At 35.1% G+C, this 18,666-nt stretch overlaps 1 protein-coding gene across 10 annotated transcripts in view; it reads right to left on the bottom strand.

Moving 5' to 3' along the window:
• The window catches only part of EFR3A (EFR3 homolog A), a 90,615-nt gene that overhangs the window by 66,860 nt on the left and 5,089 nt on the right, over positions 1-18,666 (bottom strand). For 4 of the 10 annotated variants that reach the window (XM_075743307.1, XM_075743304.1, XM_075743302.1 and 1 more), the window contains one exon: positions 18,176-18,229. In XM_075743307.1, coding sequence (XP_075599422.1) covers positions 18,176-18,185 — 10 coding nt within the window. In that variant the 5' untranslated portion in view covers positions 18,186-18,229. Of the gene's footprint in view, positions 1-3,375; positions 3,400-12,630; positions 12,721-18,175; positions 18,230-18,666 lie in introns of those variants that run through there. The other 6 variants (XM_075743305.1, XM_075743299.1, XM_075743301.1 and 3 more) reach the window with 5 other exon arrangements.

The raw sequence follows: 18,666 nt of genomic DNA on the forward strand, positions 1-18,666 counted from the left end.
CTAAACATATCTAAACATGCATTGTGTTCAGTCTTCTAAAGAAAAACTACAAAATCTTCTGCTTTCAGGCAATCTTATAAAGCAATATAAAGCACAATATACAAAGCAAGCTCTACCTTTTGTCCTACTATTTTACCAGACATTGGACAAAAGACAGTCACTTGAAGTGAATAAAAGGTATTTTTCTGATCTCATTTCTACTCTACTACTAATACTGTACTCATATAAAGACAATCAGAACAATATATGTAACACAGTAATTTAAAGAGAGTCATACTGCCCGCTCTAACAAGATAGAAACCTACAAAGTATGGTTTGTTTTTTCTAGCATTCAGGACTACTAGAACATTGGAATAATTTAAGTTTACTTGAAGTAAAAACTTAGCACAAAAAAATCCTGAAAAAATGTTTCTAGATATCTGTCCAATTGTTTTATCAGTGCAGATTTATTCCCAAGAAATTAAAATGTTTTGACAAATCAGGTTTTAAATGTTTCAGTGGACATATAAAAGTAACTCACTGGTCAGGCCTCAGATTAACATTAAAGCAGCTTTGATGCATAAGAGCCACTAAATTGGAAATAATATACTGAACAACAACATAGTAAGTATGCATGCAGATCAGTGGCTGTCTGGTCTTTCACATCTCAGTACCTATAAAACATTCAGAGCAGCTAAATATTTTACAAATACCTCATTAAAGATAGCCATTTATGTACTCTAAAAGTTATAAAACACTTTGCTAAAAATAGTAAAAGCTGCAAAAGCTTTTACTGCATATCAAAAGAGGGAAAAGAATAAAGGATATCTTGGCTGTAACTCTGATGATTATAATTTATATGCAAACTTTTTAGGATATGAAGAAATATTAGACAAACACATCAGGATTTGTACTTCTTTACTTAAGATACCCAAGTTACCTTAGTTGTTTTTAACCATATTTATCAGAACACCTGGGTGATTAATGACACAGACTTCCCTTGCTGTACTTGTTTCTATTACAAGACTCTACGTGAGTAGATATTGTCCCTCTATTCTACCTGTTTTCTGATACTACTTGTCTTTTGGACAAAAAACTGAATTGTGCTCATAGTCTGACAACTTTATTCTTGCAATTTATTTTATCAGAAACAATTATTAAAGGTAGGTCCATGATTTTAAAAGCATGCTTTAACTCAAAGTCCTCCTCAGTGGTCTTTTAACTCAATTCATCAGTTATCAAGTCATATCACCAGTAAGATGAACACAGACTCACAACTTCAATATATAACTATGAAAACAAAAAACAAGCAAAGAATAAACAACTGGAATATTGAGAATTTTTGTGTCAAATAGTACTTTGTTACTACTGTTAATTTCTTCATATGGCTCCTTTTGTTGACATCTCCTACTCACAGAAGTCTAACCAACATAAAAATCTACATTTCCATAAAAGCTGATGCCACTGGAAAATGCAGGTATCAGAAGAGGTTAAAAACCTACTGGAATTAACTCAGAAATAATTCAGACATTTGTACAAATATATTCTATTGAGAGCAATGTTGTGTAACATTACAAAAGTAAGTAAAATCATAAGAAAGCAGTACCTCATTAGTGTCTAGGATAATACTCAGTACTCGGAAATTCCAGTAACACTATCAGAATCCACCAAAACCTAACATTGTTCAATGTTTCTTGAGTTAGGTATGCAGCTCTGCACCTGGCTCACTCTTTGTCCTTGTGTGTCCCTACTCGATGTTCTACCTTATGGACCACTAACATTGGTCCAGAGTCAACATTAAGTTTGATTACTGCTAAGTATAACAAAATATTATTACAATAACTATACTAAATATTTTGCTTCAGCTATCTAAAACATAGTAAGAACACAGAATATCAAAATATTGTATGCAAGACAGGGAAAATTAAAAATTATTCTAGAGATAGTTTCTCCCTCTAAGTGACAGGAGACAAAATCCTTGCAAAGAACCACAATTTACATTTTCAAACAGTGTTTTAGAACTGTGGCAATTACATAAATTGAACATAAAACCTGGATACAGTCACTTTGAGAAGGATGAAATATCAGCTAACAGTACCAACTCATTCTGACAGCCTTGCCAGGTGGTTTCAGTTAATGGAAACTCAATAGTCTTCAAAGACTGCTCTTCAAATTTATGGCACACAGTGAATTTTGACATTTAAAAATAGATCTAACAATAAGTATATTACATAAGATTTGAAAATTTTTTCTTCTCTCCATCCTGGATTTTCAGTGGTATATTTACATTGCTATATATTTAATTATAACACAGTTTACATGAAAAATAAAACAAAACACCATCTTTTCAAACAACTCTCTATCATCACAATATAAAACTAAAATTAATATGAATTTTAACATCATTAAAATAATTTTCTAAATGAAATTGAACATTCTAGTATTAGAAAGCTCGAGTTAATCTATCAAAGGTTTCAGCCTGCAAAAATATTTTGAGTAAAGAAATTTAAGCAGAACGCTACCAGAAAAAAAATTAAGTGACAAAGAACACAGGAAAAAAGAAAACCAAAAGCAAAACCCAAAACAATTAAGTCATGAGACATACTTTGTGGGAAAACTATTTATCATTGCTCTGTGTTTTGATATAACCAGGAAATATTAATAAAAAAAACACAGGAATAGGTTTTTTTAAAAAAAGAATATATAAAAAAATAAAACACAAAAATCAAGCCTTAACAACATACATTAAAAATAGATTGAACTTAAAAAAATAAAACAAAGTCTAGGAACATTTCACTACATAGACCAGAAAAGATGAATGTTTTAGAAGATGGAGAGAAGCTGAGCAATTAAAAACGGATTCTCTACTTCTTGGATAGAAATTTAACCCAGATAGAAGTTGATCCAAATAAACAGATTAATTTTGCAAAAATAAGCTGGTTTGTAGGTCTACAGAATGCAGCCACTAAGCAGGTAAAAAGAACCTGTTTCATTTTATGCAGGTCTATCGCTGAAAAATCCTGACAATTCCCTTTCAGTGTCAGAAAAAAAATCAGCATTTTAATGGTCTCCCCCCCTTGAAGACATCTTTACGTCATTTTATACAAGTAAATATAAAGGTTAAAGTGGTATCTAAAGAGACGTTCACACTGTTACATGATAGTCAACGTAAAAGGCTTAAACGATACTTATTATTTACTTCTGCAATAGTGGGATTTTCCAAGTTTAAACATGCATGTTCTTTTCTGCTAAAGGAATCCTGTCATCTACACTTTACACGTTAAGACTGCACGTATTTCCCAGCTGCACAGGTACTTCTTTTTACACACATTTATTCTACACAACAACAGTAAGAAAAAACAGCCCATGTTATCAGAAAATGGTAATTTCACCTACCCAAACACATACATGGTCTTGGTTCAAAAGCAGAATTATAATCATAGGCTTTTTCTTGCTCAACAGTTGGAACTTGAACATACTGCCTCATCCTGGATATGATTTCACTCCCCGGGTACTCTCTCCTTTTTCAGAAATTTGCGCTCTCACACTAGCATTGAAGCAGTTACTTCATGCGAGGGCTCTGCAACACTGTAAGCTTATCTGATTAGCTCTGTGACATCTACATACAGGCACCAAACACGTGAAAAAACTTCAGTATCAAATTCTGTGAACAAGGCCAGGCACAAGAACAGAGAAAAGAATAAAAGATACATCGTCAATGTGTGATTCACAGCTCATCGAATGAAATTGCTCAGAGCCAGTTTCTTTACTTCAACTTCTCCAGAACATGCAGTTCGTTATTTCTATGACTAGGAACAAAAAATCAGTATAGTTACAGAAAAAACTTTGTTTAGTCAGCAGTCACATATCACTGTGGAGCGATAAATATTTTGGCAAAACATACTTGCTTGATCTTGCTGAAGAATGGTCAGAAAAAAATTATTTAAGGCAGACTGCTGACCAAAAAAGGCTTTTTAAACAGAAGGGTTTATCTTTAAGATTACAGAAGCACTTTAAAAATTAATAGGTTAATGAAATTAACATTATGTCTAATAATACCTCAGAATTTAAGAAGCAAGGATTACAAATTTAAATCCTTGGCATCCTTACTCACAAAGATTCTGATACATCAGGAAGCAAATGAATTTTGACTTAAGCAATTTTGAAGTTAACTTCTGGCTTCCCGTTACTTTCCATCATTTTATCATTTTACTTCCTACATTACATCCACTTGGGTAACACAAATACAGGATTTTCATATAGGTATTTTATGTCCTCTAGAAATTATAATATACTGTTTTTAATTAAATCACAACTAATGATTTCCACTAAATAGCAATTTCATACCAATTTGAGACTTAAGAGACTGGTGCTAATAAACTAGTGTTTACTGCAAGTAAATTCAGATAAAAAACTGAGCTGCACAGAAACTGTCACCACACAGTTTACTAAAGAAACCTTACACTGTGAATTAGAAAATACATTACAAGAAAGTTTTATTTCAAATGAGTTTGTCTGAATATTCACTGCTACATCTTACTCATACAAAATTACAGGAAAACAAAACCTTTAAGCTGGCTTTAAACATAAACCACCGAGTTCTGCCCATCAAGTTTAAATCTGCCAGATTATTCTCCTCTTTATTAAAACAAAACAAAACAGAAAACCAATGGATTGTATTATTTATCTAATGCTAGAATTTCTTCCAAAAATTTTTAATACTGCCTAATATTGTTGCCTACTGTTTCCAGAACAACCTGAACCAATATTTCCTGTTCATTCACTGAATATTTTTATTATGCCCCAAGCTTGGATATAGTCATCCATATCTTTATTGTCTATCTTCCAAGATTTATTAAAAATAAATCTCATTCTATAAAAAATAGCATAATTAACATAAAAGTTTGAATCTACAAATGAGTGCTTTGCTACTATCAAGAAAGAAACTGAGCAATATTAAAATTACATTTAGTTGTTCAAAGTACTTAAATATATCTATGTAAAAATCAAGTGCTACATTTCTATACATGAAACTTTCTCTGAGATTAGAAATACAAACAAAAAGACATTTGTTTCAACTATCCAGATAAAAGTGCATACAATAACAATTCAACCACTATCCTAACTATACCTGGTTGGTTTTCAACTGTTAATATCAGTTGCTGTGCTTAATTCAGAACTAAAACTATATTCAAGGGCAATCCCCTTCCACTATATAAAAAAAAAAAACAAACCCACAACCCCAAAAAAACCCCAAGCCAGATCAAATATTTTGGAACAAGAAAATTATTCTGGCCAGGGAGTTAATTAAAAATATTCTTCAACCTGCTATAAAAAGAACAACTGCTGTAAGGACGTGCTCAAACATTGCAGTGTCCCTGGGATGCACTCCCAGAGAGAACAGAGGACTCATCATCGGGATAGTAAGAAGTCCCATCGCCCAGATAAGCCTCTCCTCTCTGCCACCTCTCACCCCAGTGCTGTTTGACTTCTAAACAGCTAGTTTCTAGCCTCTCGCCACCAAAAAGCGGCAAAGAAAATACACAACATGCATGTCTTAAGATCACGATCTTCATTTTGATGTCAACTTCTGACCTTCATGACAGCAAAATCACAGTAACAGTCAATGTGGAAAATTCCATCCATTATCTAGGTTTGGTAATTTTACATTTATTTTTTAAAGTATTTTGGTGCTCAGTTAATTTGAAACAAATGAAAAAAGCCCAACTGTCTCCCTAGAATTTATTCTTACAGTAAAGCTACTTATAAAGCTAATTCTGGTGCGATATAACTACAAGGTGCGCTCTTCTATACTTGAATCAATACTGAGAGATGCGCAGTATGCTACAGTGAAAAGCACGCAAAAAATAATTGGAACATAAGCTTATTGTGAAAACGAAAAATGACAATGTATGTCAAGCTACTAGCAAGTAGAAAAAAACCCCTCCAACCTAGTCAAATAAGGCTTACCACTAAGCTTCTTCAATGAAGTATTCTTTTCAGAACCATTAGCAATTAAAACAAATCCCCAGGGAAGATATTATCTTTGGGACGGTGCCTTTTAAGGAATTCTTATCCATTAAAAGGAAGTTTTCCATTACATCGAGTTCTCCGGTTGCATTCTTTTTCACAAGTTCCACTGCCTGCAGTGTTTCCATACTGTCTCTTCTTTCTCCCACCTTTGTTGTTTTCACATAGTAACTTTGTTTTACTTGCTCATTTCTGTTCTATTCAACACCGCCTCCTCCTTTCCTACTCTGAGATAGTACCAGCACTCTCTATTTTTAATACAGTATTAAGTATCTAAAATTAATCTGGTTCCAGTGAAAGAAGAACTACGGCTTATTATGAATTTTGCTTCTTAGTTCTTGTCCTTACTTATCTTCCTATTAAGCTGGCCATAACAAGGTCATTTACTTCTCATCACTAAAGCAATACAAAAAGGAAACCTTGTCACTCTGAGTTCAGAAGACACTCGGAAAGACACAACTACGTAAATCTCCTTGACCCCTCTCCATTACAGTTGAACCTGATAACCTGTCCATGGTAAAACAATTAGGTAAAGCCTAACTTTCATTCCTGCTTTCACTATTGGGTGCGCAGTCAGAAAATGAGTTCTAGGTGATAAACCCAGAGAAGGAAAAAAAAAAAAAAAAAAGAGGTTTTGTGTCATGATACTCCTATTTCTAAACAAATACTGATTTCATAGCAAGGTGTTTCATAAATCAGTGAGAAATGGGGATATAAGCAAACTACTGGAGTAAAGGAGAGGGGGAGGGAAAAGGAGGCTCATACTGCTTTGTGTACTCTCTGAAGCCCATGAACTGGCATTATTCCGCCATCCAGACAAGTAGTAGAGCATGGAGCAGATTCCTAACACTGACAAATACCCACTGTATGTAAAGGCCTCATCCAGTAACACACTGAGCCAGCTGGATATCCTTTGCCTACTATTTAATTCGGAATAAAAAAGTAAAGAAGGATTGACATTAACAGCAGCTTCCTTCTACTCTCACTACTTAACACCAATACTTTGATCTGTCTCTCCATCTCAAATGCCTGGCTCCTCCCAAGACCAGTGGGTACAGGAGAATGGCATCTCCCCAGCATGGCGATGGTCCTGGCATCAAAGTAGGCTCCCAGTACCAGACAGACTATCCTGTTCAAAACCCAGCTTCACCTTCACCATAACCTATTCTCTAACTCAGATGAGCAATTTTCACAATACTGCATCCCTGAATGCTGCACAGCTGCCGAGGATAGCTGCAGGTAACACAACAGTGCGCTGTAACCTTTGTAGGCACTCAAAGGCCAACAAACCTGCTTTTACACTCCTCCGTGGGTTCCACTGAGGAGGGAGGCTGCAAAACCTGCAACTCTCCTACCACCTTGTTCCCACGTTGTTGGAGGTAGGGAGCAACATCTAACACTGAAGACCATTCCACAGAAGGTGCTGCAGCACCTCAGGATTGAGGTGGACACTGCGCTTGAAGGAAAGGAGAGACACTATGGAAGGCTTGGTTGAAAGGTAACAAGACAAGCAGAAACACTTAGGACATGGTGCGTTTATAGTCTATTAAGTAGGGGTTAAAGCAAAGCCAACCATCTAGCAGTGATACTACAAACTACACAGGCTTCCATTGTAAGTGTGGTAGTCACAATTAATGGTACATTTAAAGTCTCAGGCTTATGGCAGTAGCACATATGGATTACTTAGCATCTCAGAGCACAAATGGTCACCCAAATGTCATAAGCAGTTCTGCCTTTCAGCAGATGTCTTAATTCCAAGGTCAGTCACAAAAGAAAATGGAACGATTCCTGACACAAGGGAAAGTTACCAAAATGTCTCACTGTAATCTGCATTACACAGTAGCCTCTTCTGGTTTTGAAGCTGTGGCTTCCCTACATCAAGCAACCGACAGAACAGTGTTAAACACTCCCTCCTTTTGGAAGGTCACGAAGATTTTGTCAATACTACACATTTGCACTATTTGAAGAGAGCTTGAAGGATGGCAGAGGTAAACTTTGACCATCACCTGCCCTACAGAAGACAAGCTCACTTCAAACCAGTAGTAACTGGTCAGCAAGTGCCCAAGGTTGCAAGTTTTATCAGGGTGATAAACATCTGAAACTTCGTGCACTGAAAAATCTGATGTAGAGAAACGTGAAGAAGTTTCCTGACTTTTTCCATTTTCTTAGGACAATGCAGATTGTTTTCTTGATCCAATCCATGGGGGAGGAACACAGCTGCAGTAGAAAGAATTCCCAGAATCTTACGCTGCTGCTCACCTTTTTCTTCAGAGAAAAGGATGCTGTGACACAGTTGTGTCACTCCTTTATCACGGGTATCCTATGACTGCAGTATCTGGGCTGGGAGGATTAAATCCTCCACTCCTGCCCAATGGTGTCTTGTAGCACACACCGCCCAAATGCACAGTGCTGAAATAGGTCAGAGAGTAGGTACTACACTGTCACCTGAATTGCATCAGGAAGAAAAATAAGGCATGAGAAGACTTCTGCAAGTGAAAAGTACCATGTATGTCATGATGATGAGGGAGTAAAGGTTCACAGGCCTTCTTTCCAGAACCCTCAAAGCTAATGGGAAGGTTTACCCCACAGAACTAGATTTTAACCAGCTCAGAGTAAACCACTAAACTGTATATAGGACATGTAAGAGTATCTTGATTTATAAATCTTTTTTTTCTATCAAAACACCCCAAGGCCAGAACTTCAAAAACAAGTTTTACCTTGATTTGAGCACACTTAGCTATAGACTTCAGTACATAAACACACACTTTGTCAAACATTTCCTAATTAAAAAGAAAACTTCCTGCATGTAAGTAGTCCAATACCACATCACATAATTTTGATTTCACAAACACACACACACTCTATACATAGAAAGCAACATAACAAAGAGAATGGATGAAAACTTTTCTGTGACACCATACTGCGGTATCTACACTGAGAAAGCTGAGTACAGCCATCCTTCTGAGGCACATAGACAGGGCTCAAAACATGACAAAACATCTATTCCCATTGAGTAGCAAAGTGTTTAAATTGTACTGACATTATTGAAAAATAAAATGCTAAATATGGTAACGTTATTTTGAAAAACAGAGGCACAGAAGATACATAAGCTTAAGAACTCAAGTTCTTGTTCAAGTCTCACCAATCTTCAATTAAGTGCCCTGTTTGTGTCTATACCTACCCATTTGATTTTCCCAGAAAGTTCTGACCAAATGGGATACTGCAATTTAGACATGTGAACATACATATAGATCATTAAAATAATTCAGAATCAAAAATTAGAAAAAATGTCTTTACATAGTATCAAGAACAGGTCTCAGAGCTGCCCATACACTCCATTTTACACACTTTCTTTTCACTGCAGACAGCCCTACGTAGTTCATCCTGCCCTCATGGAAGAGCAGCTTTGTGCTACAACTAATAAGTAGAAGTTTATGCAACAACTTCTCAATACTAACAGTTTTGAACATAGACATGAAAGACGGAAGTTACACTAAAAAAAAAAAACACGCCTAGGTTAATCTGAATTATAAAATATCTTTGTTGTTGTTATTTTTCCCATTAGTTCTAAAAAGCGCTCCAGCTTGGGTTCAGGTTTCCCAGAATAATTGAAAAGCAACTGTTACATTCTGAATTCTCTTCTCTCCAAACCAGTGAGATTTAAGGGTAGAACACATTCCTATCTAGAACCATGTATCCCAGCTAATTAAAAAGCAGTTTCCCCCCAATCCTGTAATTTCTAATCAGACACAGAGTACACAAGGAGCACACATGCAGCTAATTGCTCTTCTGTGCATCTTCAGTACCTAAAGGCTATGTCCCGGTGCTACCGCTACTCTATTTCCCACCAAACTGAACTGTTCACTCTAGAAGACTGACAGCTTTATGTTTATACACAAAGAAGGAGTTTATATATATACACATATTGCTAATCAGCAAGTCTTGGGTGTCTCAGCTGTCTGTAGAAACCAGACAGGACATCTGCGGGCACAGAGACTCATTGGTTTTTACAGCAGTCCAAGCATTCTTCCCCACAAGCAGCACTTCTCACCATGCTGCAATCCCAACATCAGATTCAATTTGCAAAAATGATGTTCTGGCAGTGCTAAAGAACTTTAAGCTCATGTCTAAATTAATGCCAATAACAGACCACAAACTCATTAAAGAAAAAAACGAACAAAAACCCCAGAAGCACATAGAAAGTCTTGGATTCAGTTTGTACTGCATTTATTACAAGACAAGAGAGCTCTGCTAGCTTAATCATATCAGACACAGTTCAATTATAATTTAATAACTATTCATATTTTATTATATAAGAAGTTCAAAAGTAGGGTATCAGCATCTTGAAGTCCTTTTCTAATCATTAAACAGTTAGGTTCTAGTTTACTGAAAATAAGAGAATCTATTTTAATTATATAAATTACACTGTATTTGTTGGAACTACAGAAGGAGACTAATAAAATACCTGTGAAGATTTATTTTCACGTTTCCTTACATACTAACAGCCTTATAAAGTACCAGGAAGGAGTACTGATTTAGTATAATGATATAGCTAAGTATCAGGTTGAAATTCCTTACTCATTCTGTTACTAAGGCATGAGTAAGCATTCTCTAGCCACAATTAAAGACTCTGGGTGCCCATTTCAAGGCAAAGTACAGACTTTAATCAGCAAAATACCATAACATGTCCAAGTACAATTTAGGATCGTCATTGTGCTCCTCTTGAAAAATAAAAGGACCATGACCTTTAACATATCTCAAGTTGAACAGGAAAAGGAAGCCTGAGCTATGCAGGCGCCAACAAATTTTTAAAATCTTGGGGTCTAGAATTCTACTCAGACTTTACATGGTATAAATCTTTTTTTTTAAAGCCACTGACTTTAAAAAGAACTAAAATGTGGGGGTTTAAATCAAATATTTACCTTTTCTCACATAATTGCTGGCGAATTTGCACATCTTTGCAAAGATTAATTCTTACTGCCATGTTTCTAGTTTAGAAAAACAATTCAATATTTGAAAGATGACAAAGGCCTTAAACATAAAATTCCAGTACTTCTGTAGCATTCATTTCATGAGCTGTTATTTGCACATGTAAATTACCAAAGGCTAGACAGTTCTTTAACTAGAATGAAACCTTTTTTGCTCTGAATTAGGAGCATGCAAGTCAGACTACTGCAATATTCACGCTACACAAATATATTTACTGATTTAAACTTCTGCTCAAGAAAACAGCAAGTACTCCATAAATAGATTTAACTACTTTGCTTTTTATATTTTGTACTTAGGCAAATTAAGACGTTTCCTAGTATACAAATGACTTGCTAATCTTAAGATTCTTAAATATACCTCTGCAAGACAAGGATTCTATAATTGTTTCAACTTTTGAAATGTAAACAATTAAGATACATCCCTTAAATTAGGAAATTTCATACTGACCTCCACATGTGTATCAAAAAGCTTGTATTCTTTGAGCCAGCTGGGTTACCAGTAAGAGTCATAGGTCATTCCCTTGAACACATCAGTTACTCTGTTGGGTCTGGCTGAGATGGAGTTAATTTTCCCCACAGCAGCCCCCATAGTGCTGTGTATCGGTAGCCACCAAGGTGTTGGTAACACACCGGTGTTTTGGCTACTGCTGAGCAGTGCTGGCACAGCATCAGGGCTGTCTCTCCGACATTTCTGCCCCCCCTTAGCAGTAAGCTGAGGGTGGGCAAGATCTTGGGAGGTGATGCAGCCAGGACAGCTGACCCAAACTGACCAAAGGGATATTCCATACCATATTATGTCTGCTCAGCAATAAAAGCTGAGAGAAAGGAGGAGAAAGGGGGAATGGGGGCATTCATTATTTACATTTGTCTTCTGAAACAGCCACTATGCATATGGAAGCTCTGCTTCCTGGGAAGTGGCTGGACATCGCCTGCTCATGGGAAGTAGAGAATAAATCTTTTGTTTTCCTTCGTTTCCATGCATGGCCTTTTGCTTTTGCTTTATTAAACTACCTTTATCTTGACCCATGAGTGTTTTTCCTTTTTTTCTCCCCTCTAGTCCTGCTGAGAAGGGGAGTGATAGAGCAGCTTGGTGGGCACCTGGCTTCCAGCCAAGGTCAACCCACCATAGCTACAAACAGAATTTGCTAGCATACTTCATAGACACAAACTCCAGAATCAAAATCTGGAACTGTTCACCTTTGGACATTCATTAGTGGAAATCCCCAAGTTAGTAGATGAAGAAGAGTCTCATTTATCTACTTACCCCAACTTTCTACTCATTCCCATATGAATTAATCTTGAATGACCTAACTTTCTAGAAATGAAACAGCACTCTCTGAAAGCCAAGAGTCATGTACACAGTTAACTTCCATCTTCAGCAATTCACAAAGTACCTGATTCTCTAGAGAGCCACTGGGGATCCTAGCGGTTGACGATGGGAAAGAAAGTCCATATACTATGTACAGCAAAGGCCAAAATATTTTTAAAAGCAGTTTACCCTGGTCTTTCCACAGAGACATGCATTTAATCACATAGTGGAAAACTTACCCCTCCTCCCAAAAATCAGTTTTTCTTTGTTGTCATGCATAAAAAATAGGACACATGCATGCACAATCAGCATGAGCCTTCTTACCCTTTCGTCCCATGACTCAGAAATCAATAGCAAACAATGCTGCACATGAAGGTTAATCGACTGATAGGAGAACCAGTTGCAAAGCGATTTCTGTAAACAACGACGACAGCCATATTTTAATAAAACCTGAAAAAACTATGAAGCTACATTTTAGCATTCGATGAACTGTCCATGTATAGTTCAAAAGCACATAAAGGCTTTGATGTGGACAGAATTAAGTTAATCTCTAAAGCCATTTGATTTCCTATGTTATATGCCCAGATTGTGCACACATAAATGACAACAGCTGAAAAAATAAATTCTTCAGGTATTGGCAAGGAATGGATGAGACAAAATTGTTTATTTCTTGCTATACTGAAGTGTGTTCCAAAACAAATGGAAGGAATGAAAGGAGGAACAATGTTAATGATGTTACTAGACATTAATTGTAATGTGTTAATATAAGTGATTTTCACTTTCTATGGAACCACATTAACTTTCCTAAATGGGGTTAGAGTGATGTGTAGAGAGAAGTAACAGCTAACAGGAAACAACAAAATGAACACTTGTTCAAAATTAACAAGTCTTAAAGAAATCCATGCAGATTCATTAAAGAATATGGAAACAAACACCCCACTGGCATACAAAGTTGCTTAGGGTATCATGAGTGAAATAAAGAGATGTACAAAAACCTACAGTTTTCCAGCTACAAGTTCCCAGGGTTTGTTTTTTTTTTTTTTTTTTTAACTTAATCAAAACATACATTAAGTGAAGCTACTACTTTTTCTTTTCAGTGTAGAGGAGACAATCACCTAAAATTTATATGAAAAAAAAAAAAGTATCTAAGCATTTACATATTGAAAAAAACTTGTATATTTCTAGGTAAAGAATTCATTATATATTCTGTGACCATAGTATTATAATTAGTTACAGATATTCTGAAATAGTTATTTTCCTTTACTGGCTAATGTCTAGCAAATGGTAAACTGCCAAAGGAAGCCCAAACCATGACATTCCCTTGGCAGCTGTTTTTCAAGTTCCTGTGTTGATTATGTTAGTAGTTGAAAGATGGACTTGATACAGGGCTGCTTGTGTTCCTCATCCTCTAAGGTACCAGAATCAAGCAGCAGACAATGATTTGAGATACCTCCCCATGTAACTCTTCTGTAATAGTCGAAATAAGAAAGTTATAATGTATTTATTTTAACACTATTCTAAGTAGTCAACAATACTGTCAGAAAACAGATAGGGTTTCTACTGCATATAAAATAAATCAAAGCAATTATGAAAAATGTTTCATGAAGTAGAAGGTCCCATTTAGGGTTTTAAAGTATCAAGGATACGTGAGAAATATATGCCAGATGAGGAGAAAAGTATGGTAGACAGAAAGAGTGGAGGAAGTTATTAATTAGAACTATGGCTGAATTTTCACTAAAAACATTAGAATGCTTAGCCATGAAATATTTATACAGACAGATTTAAGAATACATCTCTCCAGCCACCATGGGTATTTTAGAACTGTATTTCACAGGCAAATAAATCTTCCTTTCTCATTAATCATCTTGTTATTACTTATTATATACAGAATAAAAACTAGAATTGCAAAAAGACAAATGAATTTCCCAAAATTGTTGTGAGGGAAGAAACCCAAAATGAGATTATCTGCCTCTTAAAATGTGTTAAGAACATTAAATATGAGCTAAGAATTCCCTCATTCCAAATTCCATTTCAAGTGCTGTCTTCCTTCCTACACTTGGCAAAGAAGCTCTATTCAAAAAAGAAAATTATAATTTTAAATGTTTGTTGGAGGGGTGTAGGGGGCAGAGGGGGTTTGTTTGTTTAAAGACCATGAAGCAACTTAACTGAAAGCAGTAACATCCAAGAACAAAAAAAAAAAAAAAAAGACAATCACTATTCAACTCAGTTCTATTTACTGTCATCTGACACAAACTAGGGAAGCCACAGTACACGCCAACTGCAGACTAGTTGCCTCTGCAAAGACAACTGGCAAAAAGCCACATGGTATCTGGAAAGCTGAGGAAACAAAATGTTACATAGTTTAACGAGAAGTAATGTATTGAGCATCCTTGGAGAAGCTTTCTGAAGTTACCAAAACAGGCACTTCACTGTAACCAAGAACTGGCCAAATCATGGAAGATTTTCCATATAACTGATACGTCTATCTCTTAAATCAGAGCAGTCTTTTTCTAACTGACAAATATTTGACAGAATAGCATAGAGGAAGTTCATATTGCTAAATTTCACAGGAGTAATTACATGTGTCAAAAATCCTTATTTTTATTTATTTGCTCTCTTAATTTGCATGTTACAGTCAGTCATGCAAGTACTGCTAATCAGCAGCTAAAATCCGTTTAACGTGACAATCATTATTAACAAAGCCTTGAAAAGCAAAGATACAATTAAGTATGTCAACAGCAGAAGAACAAGAGAAAAAAAAAATCACAGAGCTACCACAAGTAAAATACATTCTTATAGTCAGCAGGTGTTCTCACCTGTATCACACATATTTTTTCCAGTCGAAGCAATTTCATTTTAGTATTAAATCTGCCTTTAAGTTAAATAGTTAATTGAAGGCAGGGAATATAGCCAGTAAGTAGGTTAGCTGTTTCTGAAAAAACTCATTATCTACCAAATTACGTTTCAAGCATCTGATTAAGTGTGAATATGTGGAACATAACGTCCAAAAAGAAGAGAGTCTTAAATGTTTCGATATACGATTTATCTATGTTTTGTTTGGGTTTTTTTCCTTAACAGAAGCATTTGTAACATTTCAATTCAAATGCAGCCAACAAAAAAACCTACCAAAACCACCTGTGTTCCATAACAGAAGTACCTTAAATAAAATTATGTGCACAAACTATTGAATAGGGAAATTGACAGCACACTTGTGACAAATGAAAAACATATACTGCCTATACTTCAAAGGCTATCTGGTTACAAGTTCTTTGGTTTTGTTTTTTAATAAAAAGGCTAATTAATGTTTTAATCCATGGTTTCTTTGTGATAAGGCGCAGCTAAATCAGTTAATAAAATAGCTGTGGCTCAAATCAATCTACTCCTACTGTATTATAACAGCAGTGAAAAAATATATTTGCTTTCTCAGAACCTGTATTCCAACTTCAAATGAAGACACCATGTTTGTAAGTGTATCTTGCATCAATTGCACAAGAGGAGCTACGCATAAAGTTATAGATACAAAGACTATAGGGAAAAACAATGCTTTAGGAAGGCTGCTACAAGTGCTGCAGGAATTACATAGCATTATACCTCCACTACAGACTAGATATCAATACCAATGCCACGGCTAGTCAAAACCAAGCACTTGCATTTTAAGATTAAATGAGTAAATTGAGAATGTTCTATTTATGGGCTATTACTGTATTGAGACTAAAACGTTAACGTTATTTCATTAAGGCCTCTATGCAGCACTATATCCCCATATTCTTAAATGGGATCACTAAACAGAAACATCAATAGAAAATTTGATAATTCAGTATGTAACAAACAAGTACTGCAGAAACCAGCAGACATGACTGAGATGAGGTTAAATGAGAAGTACATTACTTTTGGTTATCTGTCGATGTTTATCTCTCTCCCCCTCAATACCACATTCCAGTTCTGACTGCATGCCTACTATTCTGACAATTAATATTGAGACAAAAAGTATATTGTCCTGCGAACATTCATGTACAATAACCTCAAGACTGACTTCTAAAGTGTCTCTATAAACAGCTCAAGTCCCCAGAAAGACTAAGTCTCCTTGTCCAGTCTTTCTGTAATACTGGCGTCTTGGCCTCTCCTGACCTACCAAATGACTACTTTTAGACCTAAACATTCCCTAACTACTGTACTGCAAAAAAGGGGTAAAAATATTACCAGGAACTGATATAGACACTCAGGAAAGCAAGCAGGACAACACTGGAAGAGAATGTTGGTCAGTATGACCTGAGAACTCCATCAAACTTTCCTTTTAACTAGATATTATTATTCTACTTTGTTTATAAAAAAAAAAAACTTGTTCTAGTATGACAGAAAACAGTTTTGGAAAATATTTTACTTTAACAGCCTTTTCCACATTTTATTCCAAAAGATGCTCAACGCATTTCTTGATGTGTGGGATGAGAGAACTCCATGTGAAAAATAAAAATAATAAAAAAAATCCCAGCCTTTACAAACAACTAAGCTTTTCAGATTTCAAGAACAAATACTTTAAGATTTCAAAGTAACACTAAACAGTAGTGACCTGTTTCATCAATATGCTCTGAAAACAATCATGTGGAATATCTAAAGAAACCTAAATTACCCGGCAAATCTTTCCCTTTTACATGCAACAAAGCTGAAGTCTCAAAGGCTGTTTCTATGCACATTGATAAAAAGTACAACTAGCCACAAAGTGATGCTCGCTTGTATTAAAATCTAATCATAGTTCTTCATCACCACAATATTTGGAATGAAGATATTAAGAAAGTACTGTCATTTCCTAGGAATTGCAATACACATGAACATAAGCATACCTGGTTATGAAAAAAATATCTTTTCCAGTTTAATTGTTTAAAAAGACCACACATTCCTTCACAGCAAAAGTGAGTACCTTGATAGAGGCCTTAACATTACTAAACTCTGCAATCGAAACACAGCAGCAGTTCACTGGATTACAAAAGTTGAACCACAGAACAGGTTGAACAATTTATGTCAGCTGATTCTCATGTAAATATACAATACAATTGTATACACATTTATCACTACTTTGTTACAGAAACTCATGTCTACATAGAGAAATAATTTCAGCTATTTACCACAAAAGCAGAAGACACCTAAATACTTACAGTAAGGTGTTTTACATGACAGTGGTTCAAACAACACAACACAGAATTATTGCAAGACATTTTTAGTACCCAATAGTCACAGCTTATTACAAATCTTAATTCACTGCAAAGAAAATAAAATAAATGCTCAAACATTTCCTCATGAAATTAAAAATTTATGAAATTCATTTAAAAAAATTAGTTGGAATTAATACTATTATAACATATTTCATAACTTGAGTCTTTGTGTTAGGGAAATTTGCTACTCTTCAAGGTAAGTAATAATTTGATTCTTAGAAAAATCTACCTCAAAAATCTCATTTAACTTTGAATGTTAAAAATTTTAAGTCTTATCACTTTATATCCTAAGTAGTAATTCTATCTTCTATGAACAGTATTTGTAATTTTCCAAAGATAGGATTATAGCTATATAAGAATATCTTTTTATTATCTGAATACAACTATTTCAGAGCATACTTTAAATCACTAAATTCATCAATGTTAAACTGGGAATTTCTCAATGAAAAGGAAAATGCAGAGCCCATACTAGATTTACAAAGGCATAATGAGGATAATATTGAGATCTAAATATCTTAAAAATGACAGCAATATAATAATTCGAGTTTGGGGTTTTTTTTTTTTCATTTTAATTTGGTAGAATTTTTAACCCACAAAGAAAATATTGTAATAGCAAACATCCCTAAATACTGTTTTAACATACTTAAGGTAACAATACTTACTGCCAGGCATTGTTAACCAGGAATCTGCCTTCAATTTTGCAAAAATATGATAAGCTATAAAGAAAACAAAATATTAAGTCAAAACAATAGCTTTAGACAATTTTCATCCAAATATGCATAGAAACTTATGCAGAATGAGCCAAAGTCACATTCTTCAGCTCCAATACCAAAGAGGCTGTTACCACAGAAACTCAGATATCATTTTATCTGACCAGACTACATGTAGGTTTTGCCAGTTCTTGAAATTTAGACATTCTGTTCTTACACTTGATGTCTGAGTAAACATTCTTCTCTGTATTTATTGGGATGACCTTTCCAACTGCCACTGTTTAGCATGTTAAATGGTGTACAGCCTTACAGGATACTTCCACTTCAAACGTAAATCAGAGCACTTTGTTAAAATGCCTGTGAAAGGCTGCTGTTCTATACAAATTATAATGATGCTGATAGACCTGTGTGGCACCTTCTAGGGCATTTTTCTCCCCCTATCA

Source organism: Balearica regulorum, chromosome 2 (assembly GCF_011004875.1).
Source record: "Balearica regulorum gibbericeps isolate bBalReg1 chromosome 2, bBalReg1.pri, whole genome shotgun sequence".
NCBI classification, from domain to species: Eukaryota; Metazoa; Chordata; class Aves; order Gruiformes; family Gruidae; genus Balearica; species Balearica regulorum.